This window comes from Cyprinus carpio, chromosome A18 (genome assembly GCF_018340385.1).
Source record: "Cyprinus carpio isolate SPL01 chromosome A18, ASM1834038v1, whole genome shotgun sequence".
Taxonomy (NCBI): domain Eukaryota; kingdom Metazoa; phylum Chordata; class Actinopteri; order Cypriniformes; family Cyprinidae; genus Cyprinus; species Cyprinus carpio.
In genome coordinates, this window is record NC_056589.1 from 18,231,453 (window position 1) to 18,251,729 (window position 20,277).

General features: G+C 38.0%; 1 protein-coding gene across 10 annotated transcripts in view; it reads right to left on the minus strand.

The window, feature by feature from the left end:
* Window positions 1–13,808, minus strand: part of LOC109098381 (core-binding factor subunit beta-like) — a 33,476-nt gene extending 19,668 nt beyond the window's left edge. For 3 of the 10 annotated variants that reach the window (XM_042775211.1, XM_042775216.1, XM_042775212.1), the window contains exons 1-3: window positions 13,281–13,807; window positions 12,663–12,749; window positions 10,776–10,892 (exon numbers count right to left, since the gene is read on the minus strand). In XM_042775211.1, the coding sequence (XP_042631145.1) occupies window positions 10,776–10,892; window positions 12,663–12,749; window positions 13,281–13,358 (282 nt within the window). In that variant the 5' untranslated portion in view covers window positions 13,359–13,807. Of the gene's footprint in view, window positions 1–10,775; window positions 10,893–12,662; window positions 12,750–13,280 lie in introns of all 10 variants that reach the window. The other 7 variants (XM_042775209.1, XM_042775213.1, XM_042775215.1 and 4 more) reach the window with 6 other exon arrangements.
* Window positions 13,809–20,277: the final 6,469 nt, after the last annotated feature.

A 20,277-nucleotide genomic window follows, 5' to 3' on the forward strand; every position in this document is an offset into this window, starting at 1 on the left:
TTCCATGTTGCATTTAGACCAGAATGAAGTCTGTGTGCCCATGACAGCACCATGGCTCAATACAGTATATCACAAGCATATGTACTAACCACGGCAGTGTAAAGATCCCCTGTAGAGCTAAGGATCATCAGTGTATGTGCCCCTCAGCCATCCATTCTGGTTGTCATACACTTGCCTGACTCATGCCCTGAAAGTGGGATCGTCCTCCTCAACAAAGACATGACATACGACTCTCCATGCACTCAGAGAGATTTAGTCATATCTGTGTGTGTGTATGAGTAAGAGCAAAAGGCAGCTGTTCTTTCAATGAAGAGATACTAACAGGCCCCAAGGACACACAGCAGAGCAACTACCAGTAAAAGTGGGAGGGAGTGAAGATTAACATTTAAGTGGAAGGCGTAGCTGCACTCCTGATGTCTTGCAAAACTGACACATACAGTATGCTTCTCACTCTATTTTATCTTAATATATGTACACTGTAAAAATGAGAATTTCAGAATTTAATGTTTGATTCAATACATCAGTTGCCAATTCTTTGCAATTATTAGTGATATTTACTGCAATTTCTGAGTGAAAACTGTTTCAAAGCCCGTTTTCATCCATCTGTCACCCCATGTGTTCACTTTAAAGTTTTTCAGTCTAGGTGACATTATGCAGACACAAACATACCAAAATGTGTGTGTGAAATTCCAGTTGATCTCTGCACACACACACACACACACACACACAAAACAGGTGCGGCCCGGTGCAGGTGTTGAGCACGCCTAGGCAAAGCAATCAGAGAGATAGAGCATGCTTCTCTGTGTAATCAGAGACAGGGAGAAACTAAACGTTTGCAGTATTGTTTCACGCACACGTACTCCAGACACTCCCACGCGCACATATCCAAATTAACCGACAAAAGCCCACTTTTGTTAATGCACAAGCACAAAGGAAGGCAGAAGCTCCACAGGCCTGAAGTTCTCTGCCCACGCCACCTGCCACAAACACAAAGACAGAGGGGTGTCAGTCCATTAGGGTCGTTCTGGCCCTCTGTCTCCTCCCACAAACTCCTACAACCTACAATTAGGCTACACCTTTCTCCATCAGGATAAACCCTCTCTGGCCAGCTCTGACACATACTGCACCACACACAAATGCTATTTGTTTTTCAAACATGAGAGTAAAAGACAAAGTAGTTAATTTAGTTGTTTATTTTATATATATATATAGTTTGGGATCAGAACGATATTAATATTTTAATATAAAAATTCGAAAATATCTAAAAATACAGGAAAAAATTGAATATTGTGAAATATTATTATGATGTAAAATAACTTTATAAATAATATTTTTTCTATATTAATATACATTAACATTAATATACAATTAAAATCTCATTTATTCCTGTGATGCAAAGCTGAATTTTCAGCATCATTACTCCACTCTTCAGTGTCACATGATCCTTCAGAAATCATTCTAATACAGTATGCTGTTTTAATATTTTTTTGGAACACGTGATCCTTTTTTCAGGATTCCTTGATGAATAAAATAGAAATCTTATTCTTTTCTAATAATATATACTACAGTTCAAAAGTTTGGGGTCAGTACATTTTTATTCTTTCTTTTTTTGTAAAAGTTTAAACTTTTATTCAGCAAGGATGTGTTAAATTGTTAAGAAGTGATAGCAAAGATTTATATTGTTAGAAAAGATTTAAATTTTGGATAAATGCTGTTCTTTTTAACTTTTTATTCATCAAAAAATCCAGAAAAAAGTATCACAGTTATCGCAATAAGTTTACAAGCCACAACATGAGTGCAGAGGGATGTGAGTGGACGGTGACCGCACCGGTCACCCACCTGTGTCCAGAGAGGAGGCTCTTTCCTGGAATCAGCCGACAGGAATGTACACTCTCTGAAAAAAAGGGTACAAAAGCTGTCACTGGGGTGGTACCTTTTCAAAAGGTACACTTTTATACCCTTTAGGTACTAATATGAACCTTTATGGTACCAATATGGACTCTTTAGGTACAAAGGTGTGCCTTTTGAAAAGGTACCGCCCCAGAGACAGCTTTTGTACCTTTTTTTTCTGAAAGTGTAAAACCACACAGAGCTGCTGTATTTCTCACCTGGACCCTTGTACAAGTGCAGAATAAAATAACCCCAAAAAAAGATCTGGCCCAACCAACAGCACTGTCAGACACAGAGTCGAAAGATTAAAATGAATTAATTCATTTGATTACTTGCATGTTATATGACCATTAATCACCACCTGAGAACCGTGAAAATGCAAATTTGTCTTTCTCAATACCAAATGAATAAATGGCACATTCTGAATAGTCTTATGAAAGGAAATCTTTTGCAAGAGGAATGGCACGGGGGAAGTCTGCATCATCACCACAAAAAAACTAATTTTGCATTACATCCAGAAACAGGAAAATCTCTCTTTTTTCCTTTTTCTCTCTCTCCTTCTCACTTTCTTACAATGTTCCAACCAAAACAGCAGAACTGGGTTTCTGAGCGGACCTCCATGTTTCCGAAGGAAAAGAGATGGACCGTGTTCAAAGAATAACACAGCAGACGAGTTCTACCACACACAACTCAGTAGTAACAAATTATCTATACAGCAGTAGAAAAGGTCATTCAAAACTGTAGCCAGCCTATTAAAACTTCTGGACCATGCAGTACTTTAGCCTCTTCCAAGATGACAAAAGCTATGATATATCACACAATCAGACAGTTATGAGCTGTGACAGAACTTTGGATGTAGATTTCATGCAGACACATATACAATGTGAAGCAAATATTGTGCTACCAGTTATTTGCTATTAGCATGTTAATAAACCTTTCAAAATCAAACAATTACAAATGAAGATGCACACAAATATGGTGCAAACTATAGTTGATTCTCTAGAACTTGAAGTTTTGGTCTTTTTGGTTGAACTTTAAAAAACTAAATTAATGGAATAAAATATCAAAATGCTGTTGTTGAAACACTTCAATGAGCGTGTCCACAAAGAGACATCTTGAAAAAACAAAGTGAGTGTGATACGGGAGCAAAAGGGAGGGAACCTGGCCATACTGAATGGGCACAGAAAGAACAACGTGAGGATGATGTGCAGTCTTCCTGCAGAGTTTATTGATCAGAAGGGTGTGACTGGAAGGCCGCAAGACGGGCCTGAGAAATCCGAGCTGGGCACTATAATTGAATCCCTATGGGGCAAGGCAAGAATATGATGGACAAAGCATCCACCCTCTGATTACATCCCTCTCTGCATCTCCTCTCAATCTGTTCAGAGTTACACTATTGGCTTTACATAAAGATCTTGCTTAAGAGAATGTGGCATGGTTAAACACAAAAAGGCCGTTTTTCCTTCCAACTTCAAACAAACTGAGATCAGATCAGAGGTACGTGAGATGGCAGCAGCAGGAATCAATTAGCACACACACTTTGATGATGTCATTGACAAGAAATCGGTGAACAGACCAGCTTCCGTTTGAGATCGCAGGAAAAATTAGCCTCTACCGCAGCCCTTTGCATTTTTAGTTTATCATTCTGCATGTCGCTACAAACTTGGAGCAGAGTTCACAAAAGCCTTGTTATGATTTACCAAAGTTTAACTAGCAGGCTAATTCCTAACACAGTTCTGAAAAGATTCAAACTAGAAATGAACAAGGAAATAGATGAAATAGTATACACTGAATCATTGATTTGAAAAGTTCTCATTCTAGTGAATTTATTCATTTCAAAGAAATCACTTGATTCACTGATTCATCCGGGTCATCACTCAGAAATATCCATCTTTATATTTACATTCTTAGTCTAAATGAAAATCTGAAAAACTTGGTTATTTAACTTTTTAGATGTGGTGTTGTTTATGGTTCCAACGTGTCACCCATCTCATTAACAAAAGCTTTGAGAATCAGTCCAAGTGTATCATTACAAAGAAGTGGTTCAAATAAAGCAAGAAGCCACAAAAGTCTGTGTGCTAGAGTAAAATCTGAGCATAAATCAGTGGCACAAGCACTATAATAAAAATCACCAGCGTTCAAAAGTTAAATATACTGTATGATTATTAATTACTGGAAGAAACAATACGTTTATGTGATTGTAAAGCTGTGGTAACGTGCCACATTAATATAGAATGTGAGGTTTATTGTTATTTTAAATGGAGGCTCATACAGAATTTAGATTCAGAACCATCAGTTTTAAAAGTCTGTTTGTGAATCGGACCACAATGCTGATTTAAGATTGGAAAACTTGCAAATAATGAGGAACGCTCCACCTCAGCTGAAGGCAGAAGGAGAGAGGAAGATGAGAGGCCTTCGTCTGCTCCTCATTTGATTTCCTTCACTGAGCTTCGGCAGCTGAGCGTGGCTCCATGAGCATTTCCCTCCATGTGTTCGGTTTTGGAGTTAACTGTCAGACTGGCGCCATGCAGCTCCACAGCATGTTCTGTGGTACATGACTAGTCATGAAAATGGAGATGTGCTTGCTAAGCGTAGCATGCACACACCATAGGAAAATGTATGAAAAAAGACATACGCATATACAGATTAATGGATAGTCACCAAACCTACGCAAACACACACAATAATACAAATAGGGGTGCAGAATGAAGCGTACACCCACACTGAGTGTGAGTCAGAGTCGCCATCTCGATACGCGCACACACACACACTCACACACGCATCGAACTTGGAAAACTTGCTTAATAGTTTTGGAAACGCAAAACTATTAAAACACCAATTCCTGTGGTGAGACCTCAGACTGCAGCCCCTTTCATAATGGAGTCTTTTAGTCTGATTCTTCCCTGTGCTATCTGCCCCCGAGCGAACATTCTTACACACAAGACATGCTGAAGATTTATCGCGTCTGAGAGAAAAAAACACCACGCCCCAGTGTGGCTCCGACACAGGGGCTTTCACACTGGCATCGAATCGGAGACACACACATACTGTTGCATTTTTATCACATAAATATGTTGAATACAGACAAATGATTTCTTCCCTCTGCTTTTCAAAAACTCACAAGTGTACAATCACAGTATCCTTCAGAGTCAGAGCTAATTAAGTAATTGATTAATTGAGTAATTGCTTTGCACCAGACATTTTGACTAATTAAAACACTATTCAAATTACTCACAAAAAAATGGATTTTATTGTTAATTATTATTGTTATTTTATTTATTTCTGTTGTTTTCAAAATGAAAGCAACGGTTGTTAAAGCTGGTGATGTAGCGTTGAAAATGTAAAAATACATAAATGTCAAACTTTTATGTGTTAAGAGTTTTTTCATTGAACACATACAAGGTGTTATAGGTGGCCACAAGAGGGTTATAATGAGTCTGCAGAGTTGGGAAAAAAATTTTTAAACTTAAAACTGTTCTGAAATTACATTTATTGTGAAAAGCACAAATAAATGTTTTGGTTAAAAAAAAGAGCTTAAAAATCATGTAAAATCTTTTTTTTTACTATTTATTTTAATAATTTTGCTTTGCACTCAATACAGTGGCAATATAAAGCCAATTATTTAATTTGTCAAATAATTGTCTGAATAATATCACACATTTGAACTATAAATCTTTATATTATAAAGCTTTATATATGAAAATTTGTACTTTTGAAGATCAAATTTGGGTACCATGACATCAAAAAAATTTACAGTACCAAATTACCACAGTACCAAAATTAATTAAAATGTGAGAATGACACAGCTTATTTGTATTTTATTCCACAAGTGGTCCGTCTGTCACCCTACAGTATGTCACCTAGTGCTCTGTGGAGGGTCTTGAACAAAAGCTGGCTGCTGTTAAAGTCTCTTGGCCAATCAATTTACAACTCTCTTGCTGCTCTCCCTTCCGAAGTGTAATGACAAACCAAAGCCTCCTGGCATAGCCCGAGCAGACGGACCCAATTTCTGCTTTGCATAAAAAAAAAGCCAAAACCACACATGAGCGCTACGAATGAATAGAGGAAAGAAGGAGGAGAGGAGGAAACAGCGCCAAGCATCAGATCTCCTTAAAGCCTTACAGCTGAAGCCTCCATCTCAGAGGAGATCACATTTCAACAAGATTGAGTTTAAGTGGTGGAGACAGAAGCTGCATGAAAGGGAGGGAGAGAGAGAGTTTTTTGCTCTAGTAATAGTAGTGCAGGAAAAATGCACAAAAAATATAATTTACAGAGAGCCAGAACCTACTAGACTAAACTCTAGTGTTGCTCATATGAACCAATACGAAATTGGAGATCAATTTTTTTATTTTTTTTTTAACTGAAGCATGGTTAATGATCTACCTAGATAAAATGGAATTCCCTTTACTTCCCATTTGCCTTCTGAGGGCACGTGCATCCAATTTTTACCTTGTCATATAGTCAGTAAAGTACTTATTCAGTAGACTTTTTGGCTGATGGAATACCTGACTGGTTGTTGCTCAGGGAACGCTTGCTTTGGAACTTCTGAGGAACTCTGGCTGGGACAGGGTCAAAGTCTCCTCCCTGGGGCTGTGCTTGCTACTGCTAAAATTAAACCTCCCCCACAGCTGGTTCCTATTAGCCTGCAGTGACACTAGGAGCTTGTGCTGCGGGTGCTCCACCACCCCACTCAGATAATACTACTGTCTCCTGCCACAGGCCAAGTTTAAACTAGCCCTGCACAGCTTCTGCTGGCAACCACTGTGTTTTCAAACCAAGAGGAAAGAAGAGGAGAGAAAGGAGAGCGTTATAAAGGGAGAACATTATGGAAAAGAGCCTGCCTCTGGTGAGAGGTGGAACACATTGAGTCTGTCATCACATTTGTGTTCATCAGGGGAGAAAAACATTTACATGATAATGTGAAAGCCATAAGGACCAAACTATATGAAAAAAAAATTTTTTTTTTCATTTTTCATTTATTTATGCAACTTTTTTGTATTAGCCAGAATCAGATAAAAATGCAGAAGCGATTAACTAAATCCCAAATACAGAGTTCATAAACTTTAATGTTGCCTCGTAGCACATTTCAAAGTTATTATAATGATTTTTTTCTTTTTATCAGGCATATCATCAGACGGCTGCTTGTGAAGCCATATAATTAAGGTGCTCTTGCTTAGTTGTGTATCACATATTTTTTACAACTCTACAGTTATCTCTAAATTGCTTTTACAGGTTGGGAGTCTGGCAGCAAAACACAGCATGCACATTGTGAGCAACAAATGAGACGTTGATGACTGATTTACGGCGTGAGAAATAAACCAATCGGCGGTCTTGTAAGGACACCTCAACCAATAGCCAGACAGCAATCGCACATTCCTGATATCTCACATGGTTTTGCATATTGGGATCAACTGCAAGTCTGAGCGCTTTCCGGTTAGGGTAATATTTTAGCTGTAGTCTATTAAAACCATAGCTCTTAAGAGGGATCTGTTTGTGGAAAAGGTTCACAATCAGTTTAATTAGGAGCAGAGGCTGGGGCGCACACATGAACTCTCCCGGTCTGACACTCACTGCTCTAGAGGGAATTCACCATGTCAAACGTTCACCGTTTGTGTGTGTGTGTGTGTGTGTGTGTGTGTGTGTGAGTATAGAGGAGAAAAAGAGACAGAGAATTAAAGGATGAAAGAAAAACAGAGGGCATGTGAGTGATGAGGAGGAACAAAGTAAGAAAGGAAGGGAGGACAGACCTTATCAGCAAAGTTTGTCCATTCAGGATTTCCTTCCAAACAAAAGAGAAAGGAAACTCCAACTCTGAAATGTGTTACATTGATATAAATCTGTCAAGAGCACTTGTTAAGGTACTGTAAGTTTAAGTTGTTGTTTTTTTAAACAACTTGTAAAACAGGTGACACATATCTTATTTAAAACAAAGACTAGGATCCACAAGACACAAGTCCAGATGAGGATATAAATAAAAAAATTCAACAACTATAGGTGAAAATGTGTTAACTTAAAGACTATTTCTACCTGATAAATCATTTAAAAATACTTTCAATGATGCAACCAAATAAAGGTCAGTAATTTCATTAAAAATAATAATAATAATTATAATAATAATAGTGGTGGTGGAATCACATGTTAATACTATGATACTTCAAAATATACCATGGTGCTAAAATGCATGTACAATGGCATTTACGTCATACTCCAGAGTACTTTTTAAGCATACTAGAGTACATGTAAAAATAAATTAATACTATGCAAATAATAATACTACTATGATACTAATACTTTAATACTTACTTTTAGTAGCTTCATGTGGTAACATCTAAATTGATTGATTTTATCCAAACATAAAAAATATATCAAAAATACTATCTAACATCAAAGAATCAACCGTTATACAATAGGTTACACAAACAAACTAAATTTAAAAGTTCAATTTCCAGTGCACTCTGAGCTAACATGAACAATAAAGAATTGTATTTTTAGTCATCATTAACAAAGATTAATAAATGCTGGAAAATTGTTAGTTGATGTTAGCTAATGCAATAACTAATGTTAACGAATGGGACCTTATTGTAAAGTGTTACCTAAATATTTAAAAGAACTTTAACATACCATGTAAGTGATATTATAGGCTATAAATATGGTAATCACCATCTGATACAATCACAGTACCACGGTACCAACAAAGTACTTTAAAGGAAACTAAATGTCCAGTGCATTATAATGACCCTCTCAAAACATAGTAAGTAAATGTTGCAAATGCAGAGAAGTTGCTTTCAAAAGAATGTAAATAGTACAAAACAAGTAGTCGCAACAGTTCAACATCACCCAATGCAGTGGTATGAGTGTGCGAGTCAAGTAGGATCTGGAAAGTGTAGGGGTATGCATCGCGTGGGCTGTATTTTGAAGGCAGACGGTGCGAGGCTCATTAAAGCTGCATGGATCTGAGTTCTGGCAGAGGTGACAGACAGGTGGATAGGATTACCAGTGAGCCCGGGCTCAGAAACACGCATGCTCGGCTGCCCGTCAGCACGGGGATCAACACGCACACCCTTCATGCCTTTTTAAATAATTAACAGCCAAAGATTAGTCCGTCAGCCTCAGGGCCAAAAGGTTCATTGATTTCTCACAGATGCATTTTTAATGAGCGCATCTCAGTGAGGCATTGTCCGTGAAGAGAGGCTTCCTTGTCCACAACAGCGCAAGAAACACCAGCAGCTTTGCAAGAGGCTTGTGGTAAAAACACAAACAAAGCCAGTAAGTGCCTCTCTAATGTCTCGCACTAACTTTCTTTTACACAAAGGCTTGAAGGGAAAGGCCTCAGGGGTGACCTTAAAAGAAGCTATGGCAAAATGCTATTTAATCCGGCCTGACCATTTCCTTTAATTGGTCTTGTGCGACCATCCATAAAGCTGTTATGCCAGCAGCATATTTCCTAATCAGCCTTTATGAACTGTAAACATCTCGGCACCAGAGTCTTTAAAGCATAAGAAGGCTTGAATTAGAATTTAATCACATTTGGTAGTTGTGACAGACACACTAAGAAAGTGATCACTGCATCTGCGGACAAGCACGGCTGACTGAGTGCCCGACGGTGTCTATTACGTATTTCCCTTTCTTTACATTGTAAAGTATCACAAGAGATACAACAAGAAAAAATTTATCTGAGAACCTAATTTACACTCTTAAAAATAAAGGTTCTTCACTGGTACAGTATGTATGGTTCCTTGAAGAACCTTTAACACCCATGGAAGCTTTCCACTGCACAAAAGGTTCTTTATAGTGGAAAACCTTTGGAATCACTATGAAAACCCTCTTTTAGAACCTTTAAGTGTGTACTATATGTTGAACATGATTAAATGAGCTCAAATGTAGCTCACCCAAAGATGAAAATTGTGTTATCTTTTATTCGCACTCAAGTCTTTTTTTTTCTTTTGACCCCCATTGACATTTATTGCATTGACTTTTTTCAAAATATCTTATATTTCACAGAAGAATGCAAGTCATATAGGTTTAGACCAAAATGAGAGTTAATAAAGACAGAATTTTCACTGTTCTTTTAACATCTGTTTTGAACAATCACAGAATTTCAGACAAAATGGTCTGAAAGAAAACAAGCTTTTTAAAAGTCACCTTACAAAGCTGACATAGGGAGAAGTTATGGTTATAGGTCTCTGACAGGCATGGAAAGCTTTGACTAGAATAACAGAAATATATATGTAGTTTAAAAGTGGTTATAAAATGGAACGAAGACGGTGCAGTGCGGTATGGTTTTATTTTACATTCTCATGGGTTTAGGGAGGCTATGCATTCCTTAAATCTACAGAAACAAGAGGGAGTTGTTGAAAGACCAATTCAAAAATGTAAAACCGATGAGCGTGTCTGAAATAATACTGTTACAGAAATAAAAGTGAAAGTTTAAACATAAAATGCAAACCTGTGCCATGTTTCATTCAAGAGAGACTGTTTTTCTTGCTGTCTGCAGTGTAATATTTCAAGGGTTCATTTTTCCTTGAGATGTATGAGAGAGAAACCTATCATTATGGAAAACCGAGGCTTTTGCCCATCTAAACCATGGATATGTCTGGTTTGAGAAAGCGACACACTTCCTCTACTGTGCGTAAAGGAAAGAAATGACTAAAGAGAAACAGAAATGACTACTTCAATCATTCCTCAGATTTCATAAATCATGCAGGTGACTTTTGCAAGTTTTCATGAAAGTCTTTGCATGTTACTATTATTATACATTTGTATGAAATTGGGTTTATATGTTTATTACCTGATTTAAAAAAAAAGGTAGATAAGGGGAACAATTGAGAGCTTAAATGAGGGGCAGGAATAATTGCAAATAAATAAGGAGAGAGTGTCAGGACTACCTTTCCCGTCTCCCGCTCGAAGTCCACATATTCTCGGGTGGGCGCCTGCCGCTGATCCCCATGAAGGTTGGCTGGGAAGAACTGCAGCGAGAGGTTGGTGCCGGTCGCCACAAAAGCTTTAGAGGGAAATCAATACAAACAGGATAAGAAAGCCAGGCCCGAGCATAAATTATGCAACCCGTCATTTCTGTTTTCACATCGGAAAGAAGAGGAGAATGCCTGGAGCCAAGGCCAGTGCTCAAATCATCAGGAAAAGAAGGGAGGAGGGAATTTAGGGGGGGGCAGGGGTGTTGGGTGGTGCACAAACGCAAAGAGAGAAAAAAAAAAAGCATCATCATTTTCTCTATTTCAGGTATTGAGTTACACACATCTGATTCTATTTTACCAACGCTCATTGTTGGCAAACTGGGCTTCACCAAACTGAGTTTGAGAGGAGACAGAATGCAGGAGTGAATGAGTGACAGAGAGATAACAGAGACAGAGAGGAGTACAAAATCAATAATTGTTATAAATACAGACCCTCTCTTACATTAATAGCAGTAGGACTGCTGTAAAGATTTTGAATTATGGTACAATAATTCAATAACGTCCTCAAGGAGCATGAGCAACAAAACAAAACAAAAAAGGAAAAGAAAGAAAGGGGAAAAAAGAATTTTATACCAAACTGGCTTGCAGAATTCTGTCGCATTTAAGCTATATATGTACACATATATATTAAAATTAATCATCTGATTCTCTTTCACTTATATGCTCAAACATACATAAACAGTAATATTGTAAATTATATTAATATTCAGCATCATAGCAATGGTCATACAAAAGGCATAATGACGATGAAAATGACTCTCTGAAGCTTTGTAACAGACCTGTTTGCCTGTGAACCTCAACATTTAATCTACTTTTGACTTTAGGGGCAAATAAGGCCAAATGTGACCACATCTTACTGATTAAAGAACTTAAGTGCACAGAGTCACAGCACAGCAAACCTGAATTAGCAATGACAACATGATGACAGAATATTGTATCACAAAACATGTAGGATTTTTTTTTTTTTAATTTGCATTTTATATTAGAAATGCTCTAGTAATGTTTTCCATTAAGTTACTGGTCGGTAAACGATCACTATCAGCTGTAAGGCCTCTAAATTGATGTTTATGACGAAATTCTGTATGAAATAAAAAAAGTGACATCAAACAGAAATAGTGGAAACTATTTTATCTGTCTATTCTATAATGCTATTATGAACAGAATAAATATAATCTGAATTAAAGTAACAGTTGTCTCATCTATTCTTAGAAATAGTATGGGTAGCAAAATCTATCTTGAAACAGCCCTGAAGACATGAGATCCAAACAAAGAGATAAACAAGTTAGCAAACCAGTCAAAGAAAAGGATATGACACAAAGTGAACCTAATGCAAATCTGATTTAGATTATTTTTTAAATATCAATAAAATAAAATGAGATTTTAAAAATAGGTAAATAAAAATAGATAATCTATGATAACATGCAATCCCAGGGTATTTTTAAAGAGAGTAAACACGTCCGAGTTCATCTGCACCCGTGAGAAGCGTTTCTAATAATCAAAAGAAGCCGAGAGCCACTTTATGTTTAAGGATTGATTAATTATTTGTAGTCCTAATGATACAGCGAATTAAATATATAATAATAAGTATAACACGATAGGCTATGGATCATAGGCTAAATGTTCTCTGCAGTGTTTTTGGCGCTCATTACATATAAGGAAGTAGGCTATTTGAACCTAGTTGTTGGTGACTGCATGACAGTTCCGGATGCCTAATCACGTTATTGTGTTTAAGTATTGAGTTGCCAGCACTGATGCGGGGTCAGCGGTCATTGACCGGTGCTGTGAGGTGCGTGTACTCACTATCTCTGAGCGGCCGTCACGGCACGCGTTCTGGAAGCGCGCCTGCCTCTCTTCGTGCGGCCGATCGCGGAAACCGGTGTATTTAATCTGTAAACAGGGATGAAAGAATCACAAGTGTCTTGTTATTAAAGAGCTTCATTAGAGTACACTGTAAAAATATTTTCATTATGATAACAACATCGTTATGTTCCTCTATATAACTTGTCACAATAGTTTCCGTCCTTTATGTTCAGTTGTATGTTTTGTTTAAATTTCACTGCAAATTGTATGATATTGTTTTAAATTAGGATAAAAATCAGACAAACTTTCATTATTGTACTAGAGTTAAAAGGTGAGGTGCAAAGGTGCGTCTTTTTAGTCTATGCTGCATCTATATTTATTTATTTTTATTTATTCATTTATTTTTTGATACATGCTTGCGATTTATAAAAAAGTAATTTTGTAACTGCCGTGAATGGAGGGTTGAAAACTTTTCTCAGCACTAAGCATTAGCTGTCGCTACACTGTTAAAGGCTGTTAAAGAAGGAGGCGATGACACGCTTGTTTTCATGTCACGCGAGAGGTGCAACTTTTGTTTCCGCCACTTTATCAAATGTCTCTCGGATGAATCGAGCTCACCTCGCACTCGCGACTGAGTTTCCTGAAGAACTCCTCGTTCTCGAACTTGCTCCTCTGATCCGGGACCACCCGAGGCATCTCGAACGCGATTTGATCAATTGTGTTAATTGTATTTGTCTAAACTTGAAAAGAGAGTGAAGCGTTGTCTTGAAACACGCAAGTCCCGCTCTTATTTCCTTCCGTCTTTTTCTCTTCTTCTAATGATGGAGTATGTTGCAGTAAGCTTTGTATTCTTTAAAATGTCAAACCTCTTTCAGATTTCGCCTCTTGTGGGGTCCGTGAGTTGTACTGCACTAGATTTGGCAGTAATTTGCAGTTGGCTTGTTGTTCTTCCTCACTCTCGCGCGTGTGATCCCCGACTGCTGACAACAGACGCTCGCTCGCGCTACTTTATCCGTCTCATGAGCTGCATGGCTCACAGTTACTTCCTGGCTCCTCGGAGTCCGACTTATGACTGTACACCCAAAATACTCCCCCCATTCACAATTCTCTTCACTATGGACCGTGTGTGCGCAGGCGTTAGATACACCACAACTTCATTGCGCATGATGCTTGGTATTTTTCTTTCTCGTATTCTTAATAGGTAGCCTACTGATGTTAAATTCGTTACCTGTGTTAGAGATTGTGTGTGGAATTTCTAAACGCATCATGTTAGCGATTTTCTTAGAAACAAAATGACGTTCCCTCATCAGAGAGGATGTTCTCATGCTATATAGATATGAACCAAAAAAAACGAACTATTATTAATCTTGTTATTGTAAGTCTATTTTGAGATCTGTTTGTGATCCACCCAAGATAAACAAACGTGCACAGAAAGACAAAGAACACAGATGGAGGGATGGACAGACGATGGATATACAGACAGACAGACTGACAGACCGATAGATAGATAGATAGATAGATAGATAGATAGATAGATAGATAGATAGATAGATAGATAGATAGATAGATAGATAGATAGACGGACAGATGATAGATGGATGGATGATAGACAGAAGGACAGACAGATAGATAGAGAGACAGACAGATAGATAGACAGACAGACGGACTGATGGATGGATGGATAGACAGACGGATGATAGATAGGTAGATAGACGGACAGATAGATAGATAGACGGACGGACGGACGGACAGACGGAGGGACAGATGATAGCTGGATGGATGGATGGATGATAGACAGACGGACGGACGGATAGATAGATAGATAGATAGATAGATAGATAGATAGATAGATAGATATGAAATAATTCTGTAATGATTTTAGTATGTTCTTGGGAAGATGAGTGTATTACAACATCTGTGGTAAATATTTGGGTGTTGAGACATATCTTTCTTTATTGTGCATGTTTTGAAGTTGCAGCTTCCCTCAGGACAGAGGGGGAGGTACTGTAGAGAAAAGAGAGCGAGAATGGGGAAGTGAACGCAGTACCAGTGACATCCAAAGGCCTCCAAGCCCTGTCAGATCTAGCAGACAGATTGCATCTTTTTTGTGCGGCTCACCACAGCTATCATGTGTGACTTTCAAATGTTATAAGTGTTTCAACTGTCAGAATATCGCTGCATGTATGATACTATGGTTAAAAGTAGTTGATGAGTAAAGAATCTTCACTGCATTTGTAGCTTGTTCATTTTGAACTCAGCCTGGGTTCTGCACTTCCTACACTGTTTGTTTCTTTGTTATAAAACACACCCATCTGTTTCTGGCTGTCACATTAAAGATGATAGTTATGAGTTCTCAGTAATTGTGGCAAATCTGTCAGATATAAATATATTGGTAAAATCCCCACGTAATTTAATTCAAATTTAATTGTATTGCCAGTACACATGTATAAAAAAACAACTTATATCTACAAAACACATTTGCAAAGCAAGTGTACAGACTCTCTCTCTCTCTCTCTGTGTGTGTGTGTGTGTGTGTGTGTGTGTGTGTGTGTGTGTGTGTGTGTGTGTGTGTGCGCCCATGTAAAAGCTTACATTACCCAAGCAATTATTAGTTCAGCACCCATTAGTGGTAACTGGGTGCACATATTCCCTTGGCCCACTAATCTATGTTCTCATATAAACACTCCCGTTGTGTTGTAGACCTGCATTAGTGCCATTACAGTTGAACAGCATTGTATAAAATGTTTTGCAAATTTTGACAAGGACCATAAAGTATAAAATATTACAGTATGCAATGGGATTTTGTGCCCTGGACATGACTCCTTGCACACTGCATGTGATGAGATTTTAGCTCGTCTCTGTTTTTCTCTCGTCCTCTTTCTCATGCATCAGACTGAGATCTGTGGTGAGTTAATGTGTTAAAAGGCTGTGCTTTGGGCCAAATGGGGCTTGTGAGTGCTTTAATAGCACCACATAACACTCATTAATTAATGAAATATTCTGTGGTTACCGTCTGAGACCCATTTTGACAGAGTGCTCACAGCCTAGAGCTAGGTGTCTGTTCCAATAGGTTTCAACTGAATGGACACTAGGTTTTACCGCTAAAGATCCATTTAGGGGTCACTCAAAAACTTTGTTAGAGTCTTACTGTGATGTCTGTGCAAACTATAAGAGGAAAAAGTTTTGTTTGTGTAGTTCTCAGCAGTTTTGCACCTCACTGTTTCTAAATTGTTTGCCGCGCACAGCTGCGCTGAAAGAATGCATAAACAACAGATCAAGAAATCCCCCAGATTTTTTGTCTTCAATCCATGCAGTATTGCAAGTGATGTGTTGATTTGAGAATTTAAGTAGGGTAATCTTTTGTTCAGGTATGATATTAAATATTAAATTGCATCAGGCAAACAAGTCAGACACATAACAGCTCTGCTGACTATACAACTTTGGCTTTGTTGGTGTGTGTCTGCACACTGAATGAAGCTCAGGTGCTGTCGAGATAATGATGTGATTTAAAAGCCTACCAACCATTTAGTGAAGAAGCTAAACATAGCTCTATCTGGAAGTCTGACACACAAGTTCTGCTCTTACTGGGGAAAAAAGAGATAACAATAAATAAAAACATGACCTTATAAACCATGTAAGAGGTCTGGGATGTATAGCTGACATTTATGATGATTGTTGTTGTGAAAAGAATCTCTCTGGACAGCACAGAAACACTGGCTCAACTGTCTGTCCCTCTGTCTGTCCATCTATTCATCTGTCTGTCTGTCAGTCTGTATTTCTGTCTGTCCATCCATCCATCCATCTGACAATCAATGATTTTTGAGACTTTGTTTTTTAAATGCAATTGGATTCCATTAGATCTTCTGTTTTTCTTCAGAATTATGACATTACATGATCACTCTTAAAATACTTAACACTGAAAAGTCATAAATATTTCTAATAAACAATAAATCAAAATATAAATGTATTTTAAAAGAGAAAAATATGACTTTGTCCTGAAAGAAAGATGACTATTTTAAAAACATGCATCTTTTAATAGGTTTCACAGCTGTGTCCCTAGTTTTTTTTTCTTTTCAGATATGTAAAAATATACACTGTAATTAGATCGTATCAAAGTCAGTGGCCATCCTGAAGATCCTTTTTCCATATTTCATATGAGTTAAATGAGGTCACACAGGTGAGTAATTTTTGTCTTACAGTTTTTGTATTTTGTAAATTATTGTTATTGATGTTATTATTAACAATAATATTATAATATAATGTTTTCACGTTAAGTTGCCTAATTATTTATGTAATTAATTGAAAAGATATTGGAAAAGAAATTTCTATCAAAACAATGACAGATCCATCACTAATGGGTAATGCAACACCACAAAGAGACTAAACTATATTACATATATACAAAATTACATATAAATGATATTTAAGCTATTTAAAAATATAAATAGGTCTACAATTTTTGTATCTGATGGTGTTGACCCACACTGAGTGATTGACAAGGATGAATTTGCTTCCAATGTGATAAAAAAAAACCCCAAAACAATTCCTTTATACTAGGCTACATAAATGTGTATTTGTTTGTCTGTTTTGTTCTAGTAGCCTACTCAAGAATCAGCGTTGTCTGTGTGAGTTCGCGTCTGTGTGCTGTATTTACACACACTAGTTATCAGGCTGCTCTCAGAAGGCGACGTCAGTGACTGAGAATCATCAGCAGTTTGAGCGCCTGAGATGATTAACGCTGTTACCGAATCTCCACGGCTCTCCCGGTTCTCACGCGCAGTGCGCGTAAACAGCACTAGACGCGGGTGACAGTTGTCGCTGCTGGACCCGTGCCCTGAGGAAACCGAAGTGGGTGCCACAAGGTCAGACGGCTAGACCTCCCGAGTTTGGCACATGGTGTCCATCAGTCAGTCTGCCCGACTCAGGCGACTCGCTCATTGAGACAAAGCAAAATAACTACAGTTGAAAACACTCTCAGATTTCAGGCGGGAGTATGCTTCCCGCTTGAAATATGAGCGTCTGTTCTTCAGTGTTGTTATTCGCGAGTCTCCATCGGTGTGATAGAGGTGTGATATGTGAGGCTCGGTTAATTCCAGAGTGGACATAAAATCTTACTTCACGTCACGGTTGGTGTCTAAAAGAGGCCAAATGATTGTGTCATCTAACATTTACAGAAAACTAACCCCATCCGCAAGCATTTTAACGTGCTTTTTTATAGTGGCGTGTGACTTCTGCAGTTCACGTGTAGGTCTTCTTTTTATAACTAGGTATATTTGGGAGAGAAAATGTATGAGAAATAAAATGTCACGGTGACCGTCTCTCGGGGAGCTTCAGTTGATGAACTATTTCAGTCCCGGATTTGTCCACTAGAGGGCGGGCTTGATCGCGTGTTTTCCTCTTTTTGCTCATTGTTTTTTATCATTATTTTAAAGCAACTAAATGAATAAAATCAACTGTGAATACTATCTATCTATCTGTCTATCTTTCTATCTATCTATCTATCTATCTATTAAATTATGAAACAGCAAACAATTAAAACAAAAATGTTAACAAAAAAAAAAAAACACTTTTGCTCTGGCCAAAAATATTATAATTAATAAACTATATAAATGTATAGGATGTACAATCACATTTGAAACACATTTGATTTATACGGAACCTCATCATTACTGAGATAAAGCCTATGTAATGAGTTTGTAACTTTCTATTTATCTATGTCCTCTTTTCAAGGACGTACTTCAGTGATTACGCTATTTGCTTCCTGATTACAGAGAGTCCAGAGGTGTCACTGTGAGAGGAAGTAAACTGCACTGAACAGACAGACGGCATCATTCCAGCAGTGAGGGGACACAGGAGTAAACGACGCAGTTTCCATGGCAACAGTGGCTTTGGGGTCTTGACCTTTGTGACAGAAATTTAATCAGCGGCCTTCTCGTTACTCACCATCACCGCACACACATAAACCACTTCCCTTTTCTCTTACACTCTCTCGCTTTCTTTAGCACAGTGTCCATTATTATCCTTGCAGGTTGTCAGCTTGATGCAATGTGTTTGAAACAGAAGAACATATCATTTGAATTACTGCATTGTGCCCATGCAGAGACGGAATTGTTTTATGCTGTCTGAAATAACAAATTCACACTATAAAGTTTGTGACCATATATAAAACTAGCAGTGATGAAAGCATTAGGTATTGCATGCTGAGGAAATCTGCACCAGGCTGTCTCCTAGCAACAGACAGAAGATGGTGCTGCACTATAAATAACTTTGTGTGTGTGTGTGTGTGTGTGTGTGTGTGTGTGTGTTTGTGGAAAAATAGTGTGTGTGTGTGTGTGTGTGTGTGTGTGTGTGTGTGTGTGTGTGTGTTTGTGGAAAAATAGCTGACAGGGACAAGGTCCTGGGATTGAATTTTAGGGCATACCAAGACACTACACTGACTCATCATTGTGTGGTTACAAGACAGAAATATTTTAACATCACAGTGAGCAATACTGGCATCTATAGTGATGCTCAGATAATGTGACTTCAGCTGCAAAGAATCCAGTCATTTTATTTTACGGTTACTCACAGTGTTCGTGTAATCCAGGTAATGAATTAGTGGCAGTTAGTATGACTGATTGTGTGCAGCAGCTAAGATTTTATTTGAATGTTGTTGGAGACATTTTAATCGCTATGTTTAATTGATCATTACAATTACACTGAATTCTTCATTGCTATTTAGCAGTTCTGCAGTAGGCCTTTTGGTGGCCCCCATGAGCCTGGCACAATCTAAACTACAGATTTGAGCTTTGAGCTTGTTCTGATGGGTGTTATTCCTATGCAAGGCAAAATATACATTATGTATATAAAAGGAAGCTATACCTGTCACCACCAGAAGAGGGAGAAGGACAACTTTCCTTTGTGATCCTCCTGTCATCATCTGGTCTCTTCATCTTTTTTTCTCTTTCTGTTGCCTTAATGCCATCAATTAAGGCATGTTGTTTGATGAGGTATAAAAAATACTAATATATACTGTAGCTAGTAATATGCACATAATATATATTAATATATACACACTACTGTTCAAATGAATAAAGGCTGTTCAAACTCAGGGATCAAGGATCATGCGACACTGAAGACTGGAGTAATTACTGCTGAAAATGCAGCTATGCAATCACAGGAATTAATTCCATTTTAAAATGCATTTAAAAATAGAAAATATTTCAACTTGCATTAATATTTCACAATATTGCCATTTTTTACTGTATTTTGCCATGTTGAGCATAAGAGAAGTCCTTCAAAAATTTTCAAATGTCCAAAATTTCAATGGTAATGTGTATACGTTCATATACTGTATATTGTGACGAGACGGCTGCCTCCCTAATTATGAAAAACCGCACCCTTTACACGGTCGTCGGGCCGTCTAGTCCATTCGAGGGCCGTTGGCCAAGGAGGAAGAAGCCACTGCCCCTCGCGCCACGGACCGGTGAGAGGAGAGCGCGTGCGGCTGCCGGACTCAGCCCCTTACCTGGTCTCTTCCTTCCCGAACACTGCCCCACCTTCACGAACCCCGCAGCATGACGAGGACACCAGATCCCCTGTTTATTGTGAGCACTCTTTCCCTTTGCACACATTT